We start from the raw sequence: 23,274 nt of genomic DNA on the forward strand, positions 1-23,274 counted from the left end.
TTTATAACTGTTTTTCAAATATTTTATGTTATAGCAAATACATGGTTTCACAAATGAACATTATTCAATCACACTTTTTACAAACCTGATTAAAATAGGCTAAATAACATAATCTCCTTGTTTTGCATTCTCATTATTTTTCTGTAACTCTGACTGCATGTGCTGAAAAAATTGAGAAATAGTATTTCATAAAAACCTAAGGTAAGGTAACACCAGTGACAAAAATGGTACATACTGTCTTTAATTAAATGCACACAAACACAAACATAAAAAACTGTCATTTATGTGTATTTATATTCAAAGGGTAATCTAATAATGTGCTTCTCTAAGTTTAAATGTTAGAAAAATAAATACTTTTTAAGACGGACATTTCTGTAGAATGCCCCAACACCATTTTTTTTTTTTTTTTTTTTTTTTTTTTTTTACAATTGAGTGAAGAAGAGTTGAGTAGGCCAGTTGAATGATTTTCCCTCTGTGGAACACAAAAGAAGATATCCTGAAGAATGCAAGGTAACTAAAAAGTTTTGGTTCCATTTGATTTCCATTGTAGCCTATGGTCAAAAAATTCAGTGGAAATGGGAACAGAAACTGTTTGGTTATTAACATTCTTCAAAATATCTTCTTTTGTGTTCCACAGAGGAAGGAAAATCAAACAGGTTTAGAACGATATTACTTAATTGATATCATTTACTCACTGTCATATCTGTATGGTTTTCCTTCTTCTGTTTTACGGAACGTCAACATAAAGTCATACAGTGAAACTATAAACCCCTCACATCCCATCCCTGCTCGACCCCACCCTTGGACATTGCACAATTCGCAGCCCAATTCAATCAGTCCGTCCAAAACAAGCTGGGTCACAGACAGCAGAAAACCGAGGAGAAGTTTCCATGAGAAGTTTCGCAATACAACAACAGCGAAACTCACCCTCACTCACCCAATGGCTATAAATAATTGTGCCCTTTGAATATGGGGTCAGAACAAATACGAAAGAAAATAAGAGTTGTCACACCTACAATTTGCTCAAAATCAAGTTATATCATTTACATTGTATTTTGTGGAAATAGATACTATATAGGCTATTTCGGGAACATTCCAATCCGTTCTTAATTGTTGTCCATACGGTCTGTTTTTCAAGTAGCATATTAAACGATTTCAGCATAATGTTCCATAGTCACAGACTGTTTCATTCCTAATATAGGCTATATTTCTGAGCCAGTGTTATAATGCAACTGCACACCCGTCCTCAACCAGTGCAGTCAGTGCGATCTACTGGTAGTAACATCAAGCTCCAGCAGGTGGTGTTAGGAAGCGGAAGTGAAAGTGAAAGAAACCGTTGTTTCAAACATCAGAACGACCAATGAAGCGCTTCGTTGTTTCACTTCCGCGGTCTGGTTCTTGGTGACGTTTTGCGTCATTCTATCGAACGCGAAAGGCTCGATTTCTGGAAGAAGAATTCACGTGTCGATTCAAAAAGCACTACGGCGCTCCTCATAAGATGAAGAAAGACAATCTAAAACGAAACATGCTGATGTTTTCTGCGTAGTTCTGGGACAGGGTTTTATAACACATCTCATCGAGGGATCTAGGAGTCTTACCGATTGCCTCTCGTCCAGGTAAATACATGCCTTAAAAGAAGAACTATGGATTTAAAAGTCTGTTTATAAATAGATGGATTCTACAAGATTCCCTGTCTGTGCTGGGCTGCAACATGCTTACATTAGTAAACGTACAAATATTTCACATTAGGTTTTTAATTGACGTTATCTTTTATTGTTTATTTGTAAACGATCCTTTGTCTTTTACATATTCTGAATAATAAATGATTGGTCTTGTATAGGATTTGTGAAAGGTAAGCCATTTAAAGATGGAGCACGTCGTGTATTGTCGCAGCAGAATGAATCATCGTTATAAGAGCGTGGATTTGATTTGAACATTGGGAGGGTTGAAGTGTGAAGCGTTTTAGTCCTGCGGGATTCTCCATTGTGAGATACAGTACTGAGATTTATTTGATTTATTTGTGCAAAGTTGATTACTATAATAATAATTATCAGAATTCCTTATTTGCGTAGAATACACAGATATAAAGTATTTTATATTATTTCAGTTTGACAGAATTTTGTATTTCAAAGTGCCATGGGAAGTCTAATTTCACTTAAGATGAGAGTTCACTTTCAAATTAAAATTTCTTGATAATTTACTCACCCCCATGTCATCCAAGATGTTCATGTCTTTCTTTCTTCAGTCGAAAAGAAATTAAGGTTTTTGATGAAAACATTATTATTCTCCTTATAATGGACTTAAATAGCTTAGGTCAAAATTACAGTTTCATTGCAGCTTTAAAGCGTTCTACGCGATCCCAGACGAGGAATAAGGGTCTTATCTAGAGAAACCATCGCTCATTTTCTAAAAAAAAAAAATTAAAATTATATACGTTTTAACCATAAATGCTCATCTTGAACAAGCTCTTCTTCTTCTTCTCTATTTGAATTCCAGCAGTGTAAACACTGCTAAGTGTATTACTGCCCTCCTCAGGTCAAAGTTTGAACTAAATTGTCATATACAATATGCTAGTGCAAGTATATAACAATTAGTTCAAACTTTAACCTGTGGAGGGCAGTAATACACTTAGCAGTGTCTACACTGCCGAATTCTTATAAAGAAGAGAGCTAGTTCAAGATGAGCATTTATGGTTAAAATGTATAAAATTTTACACTCATTTTTTTTAGAAAATGAGTGATGGTTTCTCTAGATAAGACCCTTATTCCTCGTCTGGGATCGTGTAGAACGCTTTGAAGCTGCAATGAAACTGTAATTTTGACCTTCAACCATTTGGGCTCCATTAAAGTCCACTATATGGAGAAAAATCCTGGAATGTTTTCATCAATAACCTTAATTTCTTTTCGACTGAAGAAAGAAAGACATCTTGGATGACATGGGGGTGAGTAAGTTATCAGGAAATTTTAATTTGCAAGTGAACTAATCCTTTAAAGAGAGAGTTCACCCAGAAATAAAAAAATAAATTTTAAAAAATTGTCATCGTTTACTCACCCTCAAGTTGTTCCAAACCTGTATGATTTTTCTTGTCTTCTGGTGAACACAAAAGAAGATATTTTAAAGAATGCTGATAACCAAACAGTTGAAGGTAGCCAATCACTAACATAGTATGGAAAAAATTCTAGGGCAGTCAATGGCTACCGTCAGCTGTATTCTTCAAAATATCTTCTTTTGAGTTCATCTGAAGAAATAAACTCATTCAGGTTTGTAACAAGTTGAGAGTGAGTAGTAAATGATGACAGAATTTCAGTTTTGTGTGAACGATCCCTTTAACATTTTTTTTTTCTATTGAAAATATTAATTTCCTTCTCTTTAACAGATATTGTTTTAATTTCATCAGGCTCTTAATGTTTTTGTTTGTTTGCTTGTTTCTTTCCACACATAATGATTATTATTTTTTATGTGAGGCAGGATGTCCAGTACATTCAAATCTTAATTCTATTCGATTCTGTTTTTTGTTTTTTTCAGCGTCAAGATGCCAGTGGACAGAATGAGAATGCGCCCCTGGTTGGAGCAACAGATTAGCAGTGGGGAAATTCAAGGTCTTCACTGGGTTAGTGAGGTGAGGGTGGAAATTCTGTTCTATTCAGTTTAAGAAGAGACTTAGTTAAAGGGTTAGTTCACCCAAAAATGAAAATAATGTCATTAATTACTCACCCTCATGCCGTTCCACACCCGTAAGGCATTCGTTCATCTCAGAACACAAATTAAGATATTTTTGATTAAAACAGATGGCTCAGCAAGGCCTCCATAGACAGCAATGACACTTCCTCTCTTAATATCCATAAAGGTACTAAAAACATATTTAAATCAGAATATTATAAAGCAATGAGAATATTTTTTGTGTGCCAAACAAAACAAAATAACTTTTTAACAATATCTAATGATGGCCGATTTCAAAACACTGCTTCATGAAGCTTTGGAGCTTTATGAATCAAATCAGTGGTTTGGAGCGCCAAAGTCACGTGATTTCAGCAGTTTGGTGGTTTGACACGCGATCCGAATCACTAATTTGACTCAAAAGATTCATAACGATCCAGAGCAGTGTTTTGAAATTGGCCATCACTAGATATTGTTAAAAAGTCGTTATTTAGTTTTTTAGCGCACAAAAAATATTCTCGTCGCTTTGTAATATTAAGATAGAACCACTGCACTCACATGAACTGATTTAAATGTTTTTAGTACCTTTATGGATCTTGAGAGAGGAAGTACCAATGCTGTCTATGCAGGCCTCGCTGAGCTATCGGATTTAATCAAAAATATCTTAATTTGTGTTCTGAGATGAATGAATGCCTTACGGGTGTAGAACGACATGAGGGTGAGTAATAAATGACATTATTTTAATTTTTGGGTGAACTAACCCTTTAAGTTTGAACATGTGACTCGTGTGGCACTTTGTCAATACGTTGCCAAATTACAATACGTTGTAATTTCGAGCATGCTTGACATGTTAACTAAGTTTGTACATGGATCAGTACATGGTCAGTCTAAATACGATTTTTGCGCATATCTGATCTGATTGGAATCCAGTCATATTTAGCAAGTGTGAACAGCAAAAAAATCAGATGAAATCTATTTTTTTACAAATCAGTTTCAAGCTACATTCATATGTGGTTTGAAATCCTGTTCAAATCTCATTTATGGAAATCCGTTTCAATCTGACCTTTCTGATCAGATTTTTGCATAGCTTTTCTCCCTATGTGTCACTTTCTCACCATGTAAACATGTCAGATGTCATTTCAGAAACAAGGTTGCGTTGTGTTGTTATCAATGTGCAGGTCGCACAGAAAAATTATAATAAAATAGAAACATCTCTGTGGTCCTGTGATGAGGTGTCTTCACTATTTTCATTGTGTGGCAAAGACGGCCACACAGAATAAAGCTGCTTCTCCGTTTCTGTCGTTGCTTCATTAGTGATCCAGCACTGCAGCTACACATTGTCATATTCTAAAGACAATATTGCAAACCCTTCCATGTTGTTTTTTGCATAGTCATACTAACGCAACATCAATGACATGGAAACCAATGCAGATTTTCCAGAAAATGAAAGAGAGCCAGAGACACACAAATCAGATCTGAACAGTTGCGATACACAGTGTGGACAGTCAGTCATTTAGATCAGATTCCAATCGGATACACAAATAATCGGATTTGGACTGACAGTGTGAACATATAGTAAACTATTCAAATGTTTCCAATAACAGGAAAAAAGGATATTTCAGATACCGTGGATGCATGCAGCCAGACATGGATGGGATTTGGAAAAGGATGCACCCTTATTTAAGAACTGGGCCATTCACACAGGTAACTGTTCACAGAGCTGTTGCCCATTGTCTCTTGTATAAAGAATGAGGCTGAATAATTTGTCCACTATGCATTTGAGTTGATTCTGCTTTTCGTTGTGCTGGATCTACCCGTTTGTGACTCCATTTTGTTATAGATTTTGATTCCATTATTACCAAATTATTTCTTATACAGGAAAGTATCGTCCCGGCATTGACAAACCGGATCCTAAGACATGGAAAGCAAATTTTCGCTGTGCTATGAATTCTCTACCAGATATTGAGGAAGTGAAAGATCAAAGCATGAAGAGAGGAAGCAATGCCTTCAGAATGTACAGGATGCTTTCCCCATCTGAAAAAGCAGTTAAAAAAGGTAAGTTTGGTCATTAACTTAAAGGGTTAGTTCACCCAAAAATGAAATTTCTGTCATTGATTACTCACTCTCATGTCCTTCCAAACCCGTAAGACCTTCGTTCATCTTCGGAACACAAATTAAGATATTTTGATGAAATCCGAGGGTTTCTGGAGCACACATAGGCAGCAATGTCATTGTACCTTTTGAGGTCCAGAAAGGTAGTAAAGGCATCGTTAAAATAGTCAACGTGACTACAGTGGTTCAAAATTAATGTTATGAAGGGACAAGAATACTTTTTGTGCGCAAAAGCAAAACAAAAATAACAACTTTATTTAACAATTGGAACTATTGTCATACGCAATAGGCGTAGTGAACGCAGTTCAGCGCTTCCGTGTTCTACGTCAGAACGCCGGCTCATTATTGGTTGGCTCCTGCATCAGCATCACACACATGCGTCGTGGTGCTCACATTTACAGCCTCGGGCAATACTGAGCCGGCGTTCGGACGTAGAACCTGGAAGCACTGAACGGTGTTTACTAATGTCAACTGCTTAGGAGACTGACAGGGGAGAGAAAAGATTGTTGATTTTTTTTTTTTTTTGCGCACAAAAAGTATTCTCGTCACTTCATAAAATTAAGGTTGAACCACTGCAGTCACTTCGACTGTTTTAATGATGTCTTTTTTTTACCTTTCTGGGCCTTGACAGTGGTATTCAAATTGCTGTCTATGGAGAGGTCAGAGAGCTCTCAGATTTCATCAAAAATATCGTAATTTGTGTTCTGAAGATGAACGAAGGTCTTACAGTTGTGGAACGACATGAGGGTGAGTAATTAATGACAGAATTTTTGGGTGAACTAACCCTTTAACATGATACTATAAATTCCACCATGTATTTTATACTTATACACTTATCCTTAATGTAGAATTACATAATTTTATTTTGGTAAATAAATACTTCCTTTGATGTTTAAGATCCTCTAAATGCATATTGTCATCTTTTTCAGGAAAGAAAAAGATGGACCTGGAGCAAAGAGCAAAAGTAGGAACACATGACTGTACACTTAAACAACAGTGCGTACTTCTAACTAAATATTGCAAATGATCTCACACCTGTCCTAAATTCTTTAAAAGGGTTTTCAGAAACGGAAAGCTAGCACTCCCAGAAAAATTAAAATGCTTAAAGGACAGCGTGAAGCGGAGCTTAAGATGGAAACTACACCGGACAGCACTGTGCTATTTGCTGGTAAATAACCACTTGTTATCCCCTCATTTATTCTACCCTCAGATGTCACCGCAATAACAGAGACCACACTTATTTATCTAGTGTTCCCAAAACATATTTGAAAATTTAAGCCATACTTAAAATGAATGCATTTTATTGCAATGATGCCAGAGCTCAGAACTAATTTTTTATTAACCTTTTTTTTTTTTTAAATCAACTGGTCTCAGTGTGATTTCTGACCACCAAAAAATGTCTTTGCCTTCAACAGTAGATTCATTGTTTTATACTTGCTTACTCATCAACACAGATCAGGAGAGCTCCTCTGAGCCCGTGTCATCTGAGAAGGATATGGCTATAGCTGAACTACCTGATGTGTGTGCAGTTGTTGAGGTGGCAACAGAGAATGAAGAACCTGAGGATCAACACACTGAAGTGTCTCTGCCTCTCCAGGACTCCCATGTTTCATCCTACAGTGGTAATGTTCTTTCTTGCCTTTATCTCTACTGTCTACTGTGTTGTATTCACCACAGGAGTCATAAATTACTTACCATGTTACTGACATCATCATGGTGGATTTTGTTCTGTTCTATACAGAGAGTGACACTGAGAGCACATGCAGCGAAGAAGACTTAGTACAGGTATGTATATTTTTAAATACAACAATTTATATTTCAAAATACAATTTAGACACTTGGATCTTAAGAAGTTGTGTTTTTTGTAACAGCCAGTTAAGCAAAAACACTACCATTCAAAGGTTTGGGGTCAGTACTACTTTTTTTCTTATTCAGCAAGGATGCATTAAAGGTGCCATCAAACGTTTTTTTACAAGATGTAATATAAGTCTAAGGTGTCCCCTGAGTGTGTCTGAAGTTTCAGCTCAAAATACCCCATAGCCTATTATGGGGCATCATTAAATATGAGCCGATTTATGCTGTGCGGCCCCTTTAAATGCTGACGCTCCCCGCCCACGGAGCTCGCGCTTGCCTTAAAGGTGCTAAAGAGGATCTTTCCGTTGACTGAGAAACCAAAGACTGTTAGTGAGTTTTTGAAATGAGCGCATGCGTAAGAACAACCCCCTCCTTCACAGCTCAATTCGAGGGAACGCCTCCCAAAACTCGTGCACGAGTATTGGAACACGAGTGTTTACCACCAGCATTCGCTGTGTCGTGTTAGTGGATTCATTATGTCGGACTCACCGCCGGTAACTCATAATCTGCAGTTGTTACTCCTGTCTCCTGACAAAAACATTGCATGCGGCGCCTGTGGAGTGTGGAAAGTTACTGGAGCGCGCAGCCGCACACGTCTCTCACAAGGAACGTCATGGCAGTGATTGACAAGCCAGAGGGCCAATCATCGCGTAAACGATTGGCTGATGTTTTTAAGGCCCTACCTCGTGCACAGATGATGTATATTAATATTATTCCTTTCAGTGCACCTAATAAATAGTCTTTTATCAGTTAGTAAAGACAGTTTCAAGTAATATTGCAAAAATGTATAAAACAAAACATCCTCTTTAACACCTTTAAACAGTGCCTAAACAAAGTTTACACAGCTAATATAACCCTAAAATGGATCTTTACAAAGTGTTCGTCATGCATGCGGCATGCATGCGTCGGATTATGTGAGTATTGTATACTGTTATATTGTTTACATTTGATTCTGAATGAGTTTGAGGCTATGCTCCGTGGCTAACGGCTATTGCTACACTGTTGGAGAGATTTATAAAGAATGAAGTTGTGTTTATGAATTATACAGACTGCAAGTGTTTAAAAATGAAAATAGCGACGGCTCTCGTCTCCGTGAATACAGTAATAAACGATGGTAACTTTAACCACATTTAACAGTACATTAGCAACATGCTAACGAAACATTTAGAAAGATAGTTTACAAATATCACTAAAAATATCATGATATCATGGATCATGTCAGTTATTATCGCTCCATCTGCCATTTTTCGCTATTGTTCTTGCTTGCTGACCTAGTCTGTTGATTCACCTGTGCACATCCAGACGTTACTGGCTGCCCCTGTGTAATTCCTTTCATAATTTTGGGAACATGGGCTGGCATATGCAAATATTGGGGGCGTACACCCTGACTGTTACGTAACAGTCGGTGTTATGTTGAGATTCGCCTGTTCTTCGGAGGTCTTTTAAACAAATGAGATTTATATAAGAAGGAGGAAACAATGGAGTTTGAGACTCTCTGTATGTCTTTTCCATGTACTGAACTCTTGTTATTTAACTATGCCAAGATAAATTCAATTTTTCATTCGAGGGCACCTTTAACTTCATCAAAAGTGACAGTAAAGACATTTAAAGGGTTGGTTAACCCAAAAAATGAAAATTCGGTCATTAATTACTCACCCTCATGTCGTTCCAAACCCGTAAGATTGCTGTTCATCTTCAGAACACAAATAAGATCTTTGAAATCTTTGTATGCACCAAAAAACATTGACCACTTTATTTACAAAATATTAATTTCCAATGCGTTTTTTTTCACGCACAAAGTGAATGATTTCTTAAACGTTATTAAAAAGTTATCAAAAATGGTGATAATAAAATGATTGCAAACTTTAACCATTTAAAATGTCAAATTAAATTTTACCAATTCTTTTTTTGACATAGTGCTGCACAACAGAGATTCAGATTCTGTTTAAAATAAAACATGGACAAAAAAATTGTGATATTCCTTAAATAATGCAGACACAAGCAGTCTTCATTTTAAGTAGCAGTCTTTTATCAAGTTATATTCACAGATACTAAGTTCAAATCACAATTTGATTAAGTGTACAGCCCTACTTTTGAATCTTGCCAAATTATATAATATTCTGCGTTATACATAAATTCCATTTTTAAGATTGGATTCCACGATTCTGTCAGCATTGCTGAAATCATAGGGCCCTTAGATTAACACACTGACAGGCAATAAAAAGGTCTTTAGATGGTTCAACTTCAAACCATTGGCAAAGTTACATTTCATTCTTACTTTGTAACCAAAGCAGCTTATCAAAACAATGAATTTAGTTATTGTTATATGTTAATATTTCATAGTATTACTGTTTTACTGTATTTTAATATTAATAAATGTAGCTTCAGTGAGCATAAGAGATTTCATTCAAAAACATTTTTTTTTTTAAATCATACCCCAAACTTTTCAACTGTAGTGTACATAGACATACAACAATAGAAACATTCATGTTGTCATCAAGCCTATTTGTTTGTTTGTTTTGTGCTAAGAGTGTTAACTTTCCCTTGCAGCTTCCTCAGGACCTGTCCATAAAAGCTTCACAAAGATCATCATTTAGTTCTGTGTTAAGGATCCCACCATCAACCTCACCAAACATATTTTTCACATCAACGAAAACAAATTTCAGAGTGACCAGCTGCAGAGAGGACTCGCCCCTAATTGCTTATAACACTCCTCCATGGTTTCCCTGCCCGTTTAATTTCCAAAATGTCACAGACGTGCGACCCTCAAGCCCTGCCCCCAAAACAGATCTCACCAGCAGCCCAACTTCTCAGCTAAGTGTGATGGCTAAAGCTGTAGACCTCTCTGTTACAAAACACAAAACACTACAATGAAGACACCCGAAATGTACAACCTGCTGCTGTTCAGCTGATAAACTTACAACCCATAATTCAGTAATAATCAAGTGCTCTCAGGTGTGTTAGACTTGTGTTGATGTTCAGCTTTTAAAACCAAACAGCTTTAAGCTATCTGAATCCATGATACTAGATTATATTTCTGAAACTTTTTGCAAGACACTACCTCGTTCCCATAATTGTATTACGTAAGTTGTAGCACTACCTCACAGTCACAGATGCGACTTTTGATCACAGATGTCGTCAGTCTAAGCTACTAATAATGCAGCTTTGGGAGCATAACTATTTGTAGAACGCAGAATATGCATAGTATTAATTTGATATTTGAGTAACATTTCATACATGTTGACAGTAGATGTAACAAAACAATCATGAATGAAATAGAACTGTTACTGGAGAGTTGCATGTATGTTTTTCTACAGTGTGTAGCACAATATTGATAGTTTTTGAAAGAAATGTTTGAATGATTTTTTTTTTTTTTTATGAATTTGGCATGTTTGTCAATTTAATAACAGCATTATTGAACTGCCTGGCATCATTTTTTTAGTTTTACTTGAGGATCCTCTCTCACATGTACGTGGGACTACGAATACTTGAATAGAGACATTCAACTGATTAAGAGTTGTGCATTAACTTGTCAAACCGTTTTCCTTTGTGTTCTGACAGAATCCTGTTTCAGTGTAATTGAGATTTTGCTAAGGTTTCTTGTATAAACTATTTTTATACAACAGTCAATGAGCATTATGAAGAAATACAGCACTGAGATTTAAAAGCAAATATAAAAACAGTTTTTATTGTAGTGTCTTGATGATTAAAAAACATTAAACAATACAAAATCTCTTCAAAACTCATTTGTATGATGTACACTAAAAACAGTGGTTCAAAGTGTTAGTGGTACTAGTTAAAAAGATGAATGTGCAGTAGAAAAGCAAATCACTTTGGTTGCTGTATCTTGCTTAATTTTACAATAGACAGAAGATAAGTGAAAATGATTTACAATTCAGACTGCTTAGTATGCAGTGGCATAAATGATAAAATGCATTCTTGGTTTTCTTAGACTGAGATTTTCATTCTTCATGTCATTCATTTTGTCTATGATTTCATTTTTTTTACTGTACAAGGCTAGTGGTGTGCATTTAATGTTATTAATGGTGCTCCATTTATAACAAAACTTTGTACATAACAAGCTTAGTATAATGCTCCTTGCTGAAATCCAAGTATGTTTTACTGAACTAAGGACATATAACAAGAGTGGAGCAAAGCTAATATAAAAGGCAAATTCTATGAACTTAGATGTTTTAATACAGTCTGTGTCTTCTTATGAAGTAAGACTATATTGTTGTGCGTGACATTCTAAATCACAGTTAAAGCTTTGCTGATGCATTTTTTTTTTCTGTAGAAGTTATACTTAGACCTGTATACAGACTGGCTTTTAGGCTTTTACAAAAATTAAGAAATTGTTTAGAAAACCACTAGTAACTGAGGTTGTAAAAATAGGTCATCCCCTCACTTCATTTTTTTTTTTTGGGGGGGGAGGGTGGTGTGAAATGATAGGCAATCCAGACCACCGTCTGGATAATGTGAAGAGAAACAGTTTACTTCTCAAAGTACGGCAAATAAAAGAACTTGAATCCTCTTCGTCCCCGAACTGCACAGCTTATATAGATCACATGATACACTGAAAGAAAAAAAGCAAAAGCAACAGTTTTGTTGTTTTTCTCTAGCATTTGTCTTGTCAATGCTGTCTATTTTAAAGAGGACCTATTATGCTTCTTTACATTTTCAATTTTCTTAAGTGCAGGGGTCGGCAACCTATGGCACGCGGAGGGGTAATTGCTGGCATGTGAGCAAAAGCGAGAAAGGTGCAGGCCTAAAATTAACACTCGCCAAGCACCAAATGCATGTAAAAATCGGCGTTGGCGAGTATATGATGCAGTGTATATGATTTCACTGGTATCTAAAATTTGTCATTACTGCTTTTTTTTCCCTTCAAAAACAGTTTAATTTTCTTAAGTCACCGACCATTGGCAGGTGTGGCAAAAAGTTAGTTTTAGGCCCTGGGTGTATAATGTAGTTCATTCAGTTAAAGTACCTCGTACCTGCATACAGATCTACATTTTGAGGTAATCATTCCTCATAGTAACACAGCTTGTTTTAAGTTAGGAGTTATAAATACTATTAAAGTTTGAGAATTAAACCGTGCAAGTCAGTAAAACTCGGAGCTCTGACAAACCATTAGCGAGACCACTGCACATCACACGCACACAAGTTACTGACTGACAGCTTACAGCTTGTTCCGCTGTAAATAGTTAATGCTATACATTTCTGAGATATTTAACCAAGTATATTGAGTCCTATTAAACATTCCACACACACATTGAAATGACTGATGAAACTCTGTTCATCACTTCATGTGTTTTCTCTAATCGGATAGCTATCCAATCGTGCAAAGAGCATTTTTTGCATTTCAGATGCATTGTTGTTTGAGCATAAAAAAGGTCTGCAAAGTCACTAAGCACAAAGTCCACTCCAAAGGAAGTTATTCTCTATATCAGTAAGCACTGTTTAACTCCCTGAAACACCTTGATTGTAGTCTTAAGTTTTGGGAATGTACACGTCACAATATTATTCATTTAAATAATTCCCACCCAAGGCATAGGTAAAATAAAGTTACAAGACCTGGTCAGTGCGTTGAAACTTGTGTTTATGGTAAGGGGCATGAACATGCTGGAAGAAGTTGACCAATCACAGCACTGCTGGCCAAGCTGACCAATCAGAGCACATTGTGCTTTTCAGAAGGAGGGGCTTCATAGAGACCGGAACTTATCAGGGGTGCGTTTCCCGAAAGCATCGTTGGTGAACTATGGTCGTAGTTCGCTTTGGGAAACGTACCCCAGAGCGTTATTGACAGACTAAGAAGAGAGGTGCTGCAGCTATATAAAATATATGAAAAATAATGGGTTTTTTACATTCAAGGATGAAAATATATTCTAGTAGACCCCAAAAACAAAATCAAGACATTGTAAAAGGGCATAATAGGTCCTCTTTAAAGTCAGTTTCTTCCTTTGTATACACATTTCTTGACTGCATTACAAAGATAACTTAACAATTCATAAAACTATAATATATTATCTAAGGTCCAAATTCCATTACTGATATTCGCAATGGCAAACAATTATATAATATATATAAAAATTATATAAATTCACAATTATATAATATAAAAGCTTGTACTGAGAATACACTTAGATCTTACCACCAGGAATGAAGAGAAGAAATCCAGGAACGAAGAAAATTGCACTTGAAACACCTGAAAAGAGGCATCAATACATGCGTTACTGGCCAAAACTGGCATGAAACCAGTTAGATGCCTGAGGGTGGTGTTGTCTTTGTTTTCATGAAGAACACTTTTTTTATTAACTAATATGATGCACTTATAATTAGCAGAAGAAGTTTGTGTGGTAAAGCAACCCTGCCCGTGTCTCATCTGTGTTAACAACCAATGCCAACATGACAGGTCTTACCTGCGTGAGGGTTTAACTGTATGACAATGCCTGTAAAGATCAAAGCTGATAGGAAGGAGGCACAGGGAGAGGGAAGATAAGGAAGGAGAAGAGATAATACATTTACTAAGCAGCTGACAATCGCATCTGAATTTACCGTCTGTGCTCAAGATCAGAGTTGACAGCAAGATAAACACTAACGGCACTTTACAAGTCAGACAGAAACAACAGTTCCCATTGATATCTGTAGTACTTATTATGATCAAAGAACATCACAAAAGGTATAAAAGTCTCACCAACTCCAGTGATTAAGAGGAGGAACGATGCGAGAACGACTCGTCTGTTCTTCTTCACTAGTGGGTGTGACGTCCACCTGGGAGCAATACACACACAAGAAAGGTTGAGGAAAGAAAAAGATTTTAGTTATTATCAGCTTAACATCTCATAGAGAAATATATAAATAGAGGTTATACAGTAATGTGTGCGTTACCCGCAGCAGTGAGCAGACAGCTGTGTGACTGAGCTGAGTGTGCTGAATGACCACTGAGAGCTGCAGTAGGACAGAGTAGCAGGATCACTGGAACACAGACATACACTGGGCTTGACATCTCGCTTTTTCAAGTACTAGCACTTGTGATAAATCAAATAAATCAAAGCAACATATTTTGTTTTAGTTTGTCATTTTGTTTGTTTTTCAGCTGGTCGCTTCTTGTTCTCAGATGAAAAATGTGGAAAATTAAGTAAAAAATATAACATTACCCTAGAGTTGTTTGGCAATGACATCACAGTGTATGTATAATTGCCATTTAAAATCTGCCATTTCATTTAAAGTGCAGATACGTAAACTTTCATATGTACTCATTATTAACTGGGTTAAATTCGCCTTTTAAATTTCTAAAATTGGGGAAAAAATGTTGAAGTAAAATAGGTGATCGTACGTTTTCAGTAGCAAAACTATCGGACCCACTTTATATTAAGTGGCCTTAACTACTATGTTCTTACATTTAAATTAATTATTTGATACAATGCACTTATTGTGTACATACATGTTTTTACATTGTACTTATATCTTAAAAACACCTGCATGTAATTACATCTGTAATTAATTTCTGTAATTACATTTATAATTACACTGTTGACCCATCCCTTAACCCTTACCCCTACCCTTAAACCTACCCATACCACCAAAGCTTTCCCTAACCTTACACGTATCCCACCTCAATAGCAGCAAAAGTGTTTTGCAATTCAATATGAACCCAATAAGTACATTCTACTTATTTTTTGATGTAAGTACTTAGTAGTTAAGGCCACTTAATATAAAGTGGGACCAAAATATCAATAATATATTAAATAATAAATAATATCAAATGTATTGCCATATCAGCTTCACATGCTATTTCCAGGCACATGCAGATTCAATGTTCAATAGATACAAATGATGCAATACAATTCAAATAAAATACAACTTAGAGAAGAAAAAAAAAAAAGATTAAAGGATTAGTTCACTTTAAAATGAAAATTACCCCAAGCTTTACTCAATTTCTTCTTTCTGATGAACACAATCAGAGTTATATTAATAAATATCCTGACGTGTCCAAGCTTTATACTGGCAGCGAGCGGGACCAACGAGTATGAAGCTCAAGAAAGTGCATGCATCCATTATAAACATACTCCACACGGCTCCAGGAGGTTAATAAAGGCCTTCTGAAGCGAAGTGATGCATTTGTTTAAAGAAAAATATCCATACTTAACAAGTTATAAAGTAAAATAACTTGCTTCCACCAGACCGCCTTCCGTATTCAACTCACATCAGTTACGCTTTTTCCGTATATTGAATAAGGAAGGCGTAGGACATAGCGTTTTGAACTGCAAGAGTTTTACACTTTCTTCGTAAGTTGAATATGGAAGGCTGTCTGGCAGAAGCTAGATATTTTAATTTATAATTAGTTAAATATGGATTTTTTTTTTTTTTTTACACAAATGCATCGCTTTGCTTCAGAAGGCCTTTATTAACCCCTCGGAGCCGTGTGGAGTACGTTTATGATGGATGGATGTGGAAGGAGGCACTTTCTTCAGCTCATACTCATACCCCCTGTTCACTGCCATTATAAAGCTCGGATGCATCAGGATATTTATTAATATAACTCTGACTGTGTTCTTCAGAAAGAAGAAAGTCAAATACACCTAGGATGGCTTAAGGGTGAGTAATTCTTGGGGTAATTTTCATTTTAAAGTGAACTAATCCTTAAACAATTTTGTATATACTTAAAACTCTAAAAACAATTCTTTAAAAAAAATTATAAAAACTGTTGTTGCCTCATGACATTAAAAATTGAGCAGACCTAAAATATGTCTGCCTGTTTTCAGAGGAAGTACCCATTCAAAGAATTGGTTAAATAATATGATTAAATAATAAACATTTTTTTGCTCCCTTAAGGCCAGAACACACCAAGCCGACGCCGACGAACTAGCGGAGACGAAAGCAGACTGCGGGGTTGGCTCACGTCGGCAGCGTCTGTGTCCAAAGTTGCCCTGCCACACCAAACCGACGCTAAACAGCCGACGGCCAAGCAGCACGTCAGTTCTGCGCCTGCGTGAGATGAAATGCCTTTCCGAAACAGCAGGCGGCAGTAGCTGAGCAGCCAATCAGAATCATCAGATGGCCCGACGAGCTCCAACGCCGATTCAACATTTCGAATCGGCCGAAAAAAGGCAGACGAGGACCAACTTCAGCCGACGGTGCGGAACACACTGAGAAAAACTGCCCGACGGCCGACCGTCGGCTTGGTGTGTTCCAGCCTTTAACTGATACAATAAATATTTTTTTTATTGTCTGAGAGTTGTATAGTTCTGCTTCAACATTTTCTAACTCTGCTTGTTCAGTTTGTTCAAAATCATTCAATATAATATTTTAACAATTTAGCATTTAATAATGACAGTAGAAAATGTACATTACACACTGGTGAATCTATCGTCACTGACAACTGCTGTTAATTGCATCTGAAGGTTTTAATCACAGGTGAAAGGTTTAATTAATGATTTGTTAGAGGTGCAAAATAGCTCAAATTAAAATAAAACTTAAATTAACAAATTCTGGATTAACTTTAAACTCAACCCATCCTTCATTTTGCACCATTCTGCTCATATTATTACATCCAGTTAATATTCTTGCTTAATGAGAATGTTCAAACCAAAAGTGTCATCAACACTGTGCAGTGAACTGCCAAACCTGATTTTGAAGAAGTTGTTGAAAGAAGAGTTCACAGTGCCACCTAAAGCATCTTCATTTTCCAGGTTCTGTGGGAGAACACAAAATAAAGTCAGTCACATCTGCCTATAAAAGACTCTCAAAGAGAAAGCGACAAGCATGACATGCACCTGACCTGATATTTCAGATTACTGTGTTCGGGAGTGCCAGCGGATCCAGACGGATGGGATTGCGCTTTGGCAAAAGAGAGAGGTCCAAATGTCATCTCTCCCCCACCGTCCTTCTCTCTCCCCTTCCATTCCCCCACATCCTCTCCAGGCACCACACCTTCCTCCTCCTCCTCCCCCTCCAGGACAAATGCGTCATCAATTGTGAACGGTGTCCCCATAGCTACAGGCCCTCAGACATTGACTGGATGTTAACCGGCAAGCACTGTGAAGTTGATAAACACCATGGTTGAGTTACTTATCATCTGCGCTCTGCCCTTTACATTTCTCATACCCTATTTAATTCCTTCACAATGCACATTAATGAGTTTTACATCTTTCTCTCTGAACTTCCTCATTTCTAATGTACAGACCATTTCAAAGTGATTAGTCTACAAAACTGTATAACTTTAGTAAACACAGCAAGGGAAAGTGTTTCTATTACAAGAAAGTTTACGACCTATTCGGATTTGTTATGAAGATAACGCTTTGTTTTTAATATGTATTTTACTTTTTTCATCCTGTTTTTATTTTAGCGCAAGACATTGTTTGATTGAATCTGATCAGTCGCATTTCCAGATTTTAAATCTCCACTTGATAAGGCAGATTTATATGTGGAATAAATGCCCGACTGTGACATAATATTTGCCCTTAGGGAGCATGTGACTGACACTCTCTTCCGCTTGTTCTTAAAAACACAATGTTTGTATCCACCCAAACAATCTTCATCTTGCGTTTTACAGAGAAGCTCGTTACATGTATCACACTTGTAATTACGTATCACAATAATAAATGTAAGTTTAAAATCATTTTTTTCAGTAGCAGAATTTCTAATGCTAATCTGCTGAGAAGGTTTCTGGAATATTTAAACAGCTGAACATCCCGTTATTAACACCAACAATAGCGCTAAATTACAAAAGAAGGATCCTCTACTCACTGTCCATTACTGTTGATCCTCATCAGTTACACAAAGATCTGTCTGCCATGGTCCTTAGATCACTTCCAAGGAATACAAGGTTAGTAAATCTGTTTAAATGTATTGTTTACTGGCCGGCGGAAAACTTTAACCTAAACTTTGCTACTAACAGCTGCTTCTTTTTTGTGGGTCGACTCTAAACAGACAAAAGCAGCGGTGGTCTCTTCAGCGACACCTGGAGGACTGGAGGATACAACAATTACCGTAGTGATTGTCCATGAGAACATGCAGCATATTTTCTCTCTCTCTCTCTTTTGCAGAGCAATGAGGAATTTATGTTTAACATTTGCTTTATATTGTTATTATAATTATTATTCATAATTATCTGTAGTAGTCATTATAAATAAATAAACAGTATAACTTCAATTGAAAATAAATGTTTAATAATGAAATGTACAAGAAAAAAATATGGTGACGTTTGAAATTTGCACAACATACACAATCTAACTAATTATTATTACCATCAACACCATTAAGCCATCATAATTATTTAATACAATTTTCATGCTTAAATAGTAAGTTATAGTATATTATACATAATTGGAAGTATTATTCACAATTCTTAAATAATATATTGATATATGATGATATACAATGGTAAAATGAGTTATAACAGTAATATTTATATTAACAAGTATCATAAGCATAGAAAGAAACATCTACATTGCATATGTGTGTAATGTACTATACTTAGATGTAATTATTAAGGTATAATGTACGATATATGTTAGATATTGTATATAAATACATTGTTCTTTATATTAGCAACCGTTCATTAGGATGAATACAGGGTGGGGTTAAATAAGTTCATCTTCTTCCCACTCCTTTTCGAGCTATAATAATATACAAACTGTGAACATGTCTGAAATATATTTATAGATACTGTTATTCCGATTGTTTCTTTTGTTTGTTTTTTCTACCCAGTGTGGGTATAATGTATAATATTGTACAATATATTTATTTTTCTGTGTACAATACTTTTATTTCTATGGCTCGAAATAAAGTAATCAAATCAAATTTGAATTAGAAGAAATTTATTGAGATAAAATCAATCTTGATGGGTGCAATGACCAATTCATAAAAACAGTCACTTGCTTTGCTTCCCGAATGAATCAGCAATTTTGAACGAATCAGTTGAATGAATGATTCGGTGACAAAGACAGTGACATGTTGCCACCATTCTTAGGCTATTTTATTATGGGAATGAAAATGCACTAAACCACATTCTCAATTATCATTGATCAGTTCTAAGTACAATATGTTTTCATTGGTTGTTTTACTGCTCATAGAATTAATTACATTCTGCTCATTTACATTATTCAGTCACATCTTAGTACTGTAACCAGTATTATCACACAAGCAAAAGTGCTGTTTTCCCAAATATCAGCACAATTGCAAAAGACATATGAACAATATTAATTTAAAATATGTATAGCTTACTATATAGTGCATAATAAAACAAACTAATCGTAATTCATTTCACTTGATAATTAATTACTTCATAATAACAATAATGCTAATAATAATAGCCTACGTGAACAATTGAACATCATTACGTTATTTTTAGGCTACCTGAAATATTTAAACATTTAACACTTTAACACGTAATTACATTAAGATATCAGGCTAATCGGGTATCTGTATGTTATGCTACATAATCAACTGGCGGTTTCGGTTTCATATAAAAGTATCATATACAGAAAAGTATCATTTCATTTTTTCATTTCATTAGGCCTGAAATATTTGTCATAGGCGTATTGTTCAACATATGTTCTGGTGGGTAAACTGCAGTATAAATCTTCCAATAAACTACCCTCGCTTAATGTTTCTTCCTTACGCAAGAAAATCAAATGAAAATTAATTTTGTCTTAACTTGGCACATTTATAGCCAATAACAAGTGATGTAAATTCATGTATGTTGTCATGGCCTAAATAAATAAATAATAGTTTTATTAACATTTTTATTTCATACATACAAAATAGAATATAAAAATAATAGAATATAAAAATATTTACAAATATAAAAATATACATATACAAATGACTTGCTGATAACCTAGTAGCCTACAAATGCACGACCCCGTCTGTACTCTTTATAGTCAAATAACGAACGTTCTACACGTGCATGAGGTCATAAACCATAGGGTCATCAAATCATAGACATAAGCATCAAATAACTCCATACATTTTTCACCATCATGTGACTTTAAAGGTGCAGTGTGTAAATTTTAGCGGCATCTAGCGGTAAGGTTGCGAATTGCAGAATAAATTAGCTACGGTGGCCAACCAACGACAAATATGTCATAGTCTGACCCTGCATTCCATTCGCAAGGGTTCATCCCTGTGCCCTAATCCCTTCAAAGGGTTTACCCTCCGGAGTGAGATCTTCGAAGGGATGAGGGGTGTAGGGGTCAAAAAACTCTTTAATTACAGATTTCATTTCCCAAAAAAAATCCAAACGGGTGACCCCTTGAACTTGGTAAAAAGATAATCTGTTAACCATCCTGACTGAAAACATGATTTTTTATTATCAATTTTTTGTTTATTTTTGCTAATTTTAGGAAACTTTCACATTAGCGTGCACATCCTACGCTGTAATTAATACGGGGACTGGCTGGAAATAGCGACCTCTCCTGGTTGGATTTAGTATTATCATAATCTGAATGCATAACTTGCTTTTTAAACATTTTAAAATTGATATCCGGGTGTTCCAGCGGGCCATATGCGGCCCATGGGCCGCCAGTTGCCCATCCCTGTTCTAAGGTAATAAAAACATAACGGTTCATTATATAAGGTCTTTATACACCACTGAAAACATAGTTATGTATATCATATTGCATCCTCCTAAAATGTACACATTGCACCTTTAAATGTATCAAGTGTGTCACTGCATCTGACCATTTTTAAAAATTTCTGTCGATCAGATTTTGCTAGTTGATATTCACATCTAGTGGTTTATGTGTGTGATTCAAATCAGCATATTTGACCAATTTTATTGTCCATAACCTATGTGTATTGAACTGTAATCTACAGTCTGTTCTATAGGTCTAAATTGTTTAACGCTGTTTAGCCACTAGATGGTAGCAAGATACAACCTACAGAAACTGATACTTGACTTTGCTTTCCTGTCTCATCCAGTAAAAACAGATGGATTATTGATTCAGTTTTACAGGGATCCATGAAGTTCATCCATGAAGCACTTAAATGTCAGCTTTTTTCATTAATCATATTCAATTACTATTCAATGATTTGTTATGTTTAATCTGTAAAACAACAATCTATTGTTTACAATTATATTACATATGCAATAAATATAATAAAATTACATGACAGAGTATAAGCTCTGCTTACACTCTTAGAGGAAAATATGACTTTAAAAATTTCTGTCAGGTGCTTCATATACAGATCATAGGATCATTTTATGGATTAAGTTTTATGCATATTGTGCCCCTTTTCGTCTCAGGTGTTCCCAGAATGTGTCTGTGAAGTTTCAGCTCAAAATACCCCACAGATCATTTATTATATGTTGTAAATGCCCATTTTTGAGTGGAAAGAAAAACATGCTGTTTTTGTGCATGTATCTTTAAATGCAAATGAGCTGCTGCTCCCCACCCCGCTTTACAAAAGAGCTTGTGCATTGGATACTCTGCCAAAAACGAACAAAACATCTGTTTGGTTTTGATTATCATATCTATCGCAGTCACGCTCACCTGACATTGCAGTTCTTCATCATCATGAAAGTTAATTATGCGTTTTACAGCCACATCAGTCTAAACGTCTGATATATGGTTTTCTGAGTGCACATATCTGAAGCATGCGCACAGAAAGCTGGCTGTCAGACGGCACGTCCTTTGAGTAATAAACTAAGTTCTCTTTCAGGTGTTATTGTGCTTAAGCTGTCAACTCACAAGGTTATGTCAAAAACCCACAAAGTTCACATAAACACAGTTGGTTATGTCTGTGAGCATAAACAGCAAGTAAAAAAATCGCATATATTAGATATAGATTTCTATGTATATTAGATCTGTATTAAAATGAAAGCAGTACCTACTGCTATAAATGCTGTTAATATGAATCAAACAACAAAAGAAAAACAGAAAATTACTCACTGAATTCCTTAGTATACTCTAATAAGAATAAATTTCTTACTTGAATGCTGCTGTTAAATGCTCTGGCAAGGAGATAAACATGGCGGACTGTGTACAGCTCACTTAGGGCGGGGTCTATGCTAATAGGGCAGTTTCGTCAGCAGTCGTGGGTGGGGCCTAAGCATTTGTGACGTCACAAAAGCTACAATCTGCAAACTGCTTGTTCTGAGACACTGCTTATGATTTATGGAGATTAAAAAAAGAGGAGTTGGTGGATTTGTACCATTATAGGGGGTTGTATACACTTAATTAAAATTTATGAACTAAGCAGCTCATAAACACTTTATCACAAGAAAAAAAATGAGTTAAACATGAAAGTATTATACAATCATTAAGACATTTCTCCTTAGAACCTGAAGGGTTCTTTATTGTGTCAAGAACCCTATGGTTCTATAAAGATCATTTCTAACACCACATCAACCTTTTTTTTTTTTTTCTAAGAGTGTAATATTTAAAATATAAATAAAAATGTTTGTTATGCCCTTCTCACACAATCGTTTTTTAATTGTTTACTTTGAATTTCATTTGGCATGCCAAAAGATTTCTTCTAAAAATTGTATAAAAGATTACGCAGAAATGTCATGTGCTGCTTAGTTAATATTAACCAAACACTTATAATAATATTGTAGAAGTGTCAAAACTAATATACTAACAACTAATGTTATAAATCTTAGACATTCCACAGGTTTCAAGACACAAGAAATTTTAAAACATA

The 23,274-nt window shown here is 35.6% G+C and overlaps 2 protein-coding genes across 2 annotated transcripts; one reads left to right on the top strand and one right to left on the bottom strand.

Annotated features, from left to right (window-relative positions):
• The first annotated feature begins 1,280 nt into the window (after positions 1–1,280).
• On the top strand, positions 1,281–11,349 carry irf2a (interferon regulatory factor 2a). Its single transcript, XM_048196725.1, has 9 exons — positions 1,281–1,616; positions 3,526–3,619; positions 5,262–5,361; positions 5,536–5,712; positions 6,699–6,733; positions 6,826–6,937; positions 7,224–7,391; positions 7,511–7,554; positions 10,174–11,349. Exons 2-9 carry the CDS (start codon positions 3,533–3,535, stop codon positions 10,495–10,497), a joined length of 1,047 nt encoding a protein of 348 aa, XP_048052682.1. The 5' UTR covers positions 1,281–1,616; positions 3,526–3,532; the 3' UTR covers positions 10,498–11,349.
• tmem134 (transmembrane protein 134) lies at positions 11,284–18,568 on the bottom strand. The gene is made up of 8 exons (XM_048196726.1): positions 18,373–18,568; positions 17,405–17,661; positions 17,251–17,318; positions 14,512–14,598; positions 14,318–14,394; positions 14,043–14,087; positions 13,775–13,828; positions 11,284–12,196 (listed from the first exon to the last, which is right to left on the bottom strand). Exons 2-8 carry the CDS (start codon positions 17,615–17,617, stop codon positions 12,114–12,116), a joined length of 627 nt encoding a protein of 208 aa, XP_048052683.1. The 5' UTR covers positions 17,618–17,661; positions 18,373–18,568; the 3' UTR covers positions 11,284–12,113.
• Between the last annotated feature and the right edge of the window lie 4,706 nt (positions 18,569–23,274).

The sequence above is a fragment of the Megalobrama amblycephala genome, linkage group LG7 (assembly GCF_018812025.1).
Source record: "Megalobrama amblycephala isolate DHTTF-2021 linkage group LG7, ASM1881202v1, whole genome shotgun sequence".
Lineage (NCBI taxonomy): Eukaryota > Metazoa > Chordata > Actinopteri > Cypriniformes > Xenocyprididae > Megalobrama > Megalobrama amblycephala.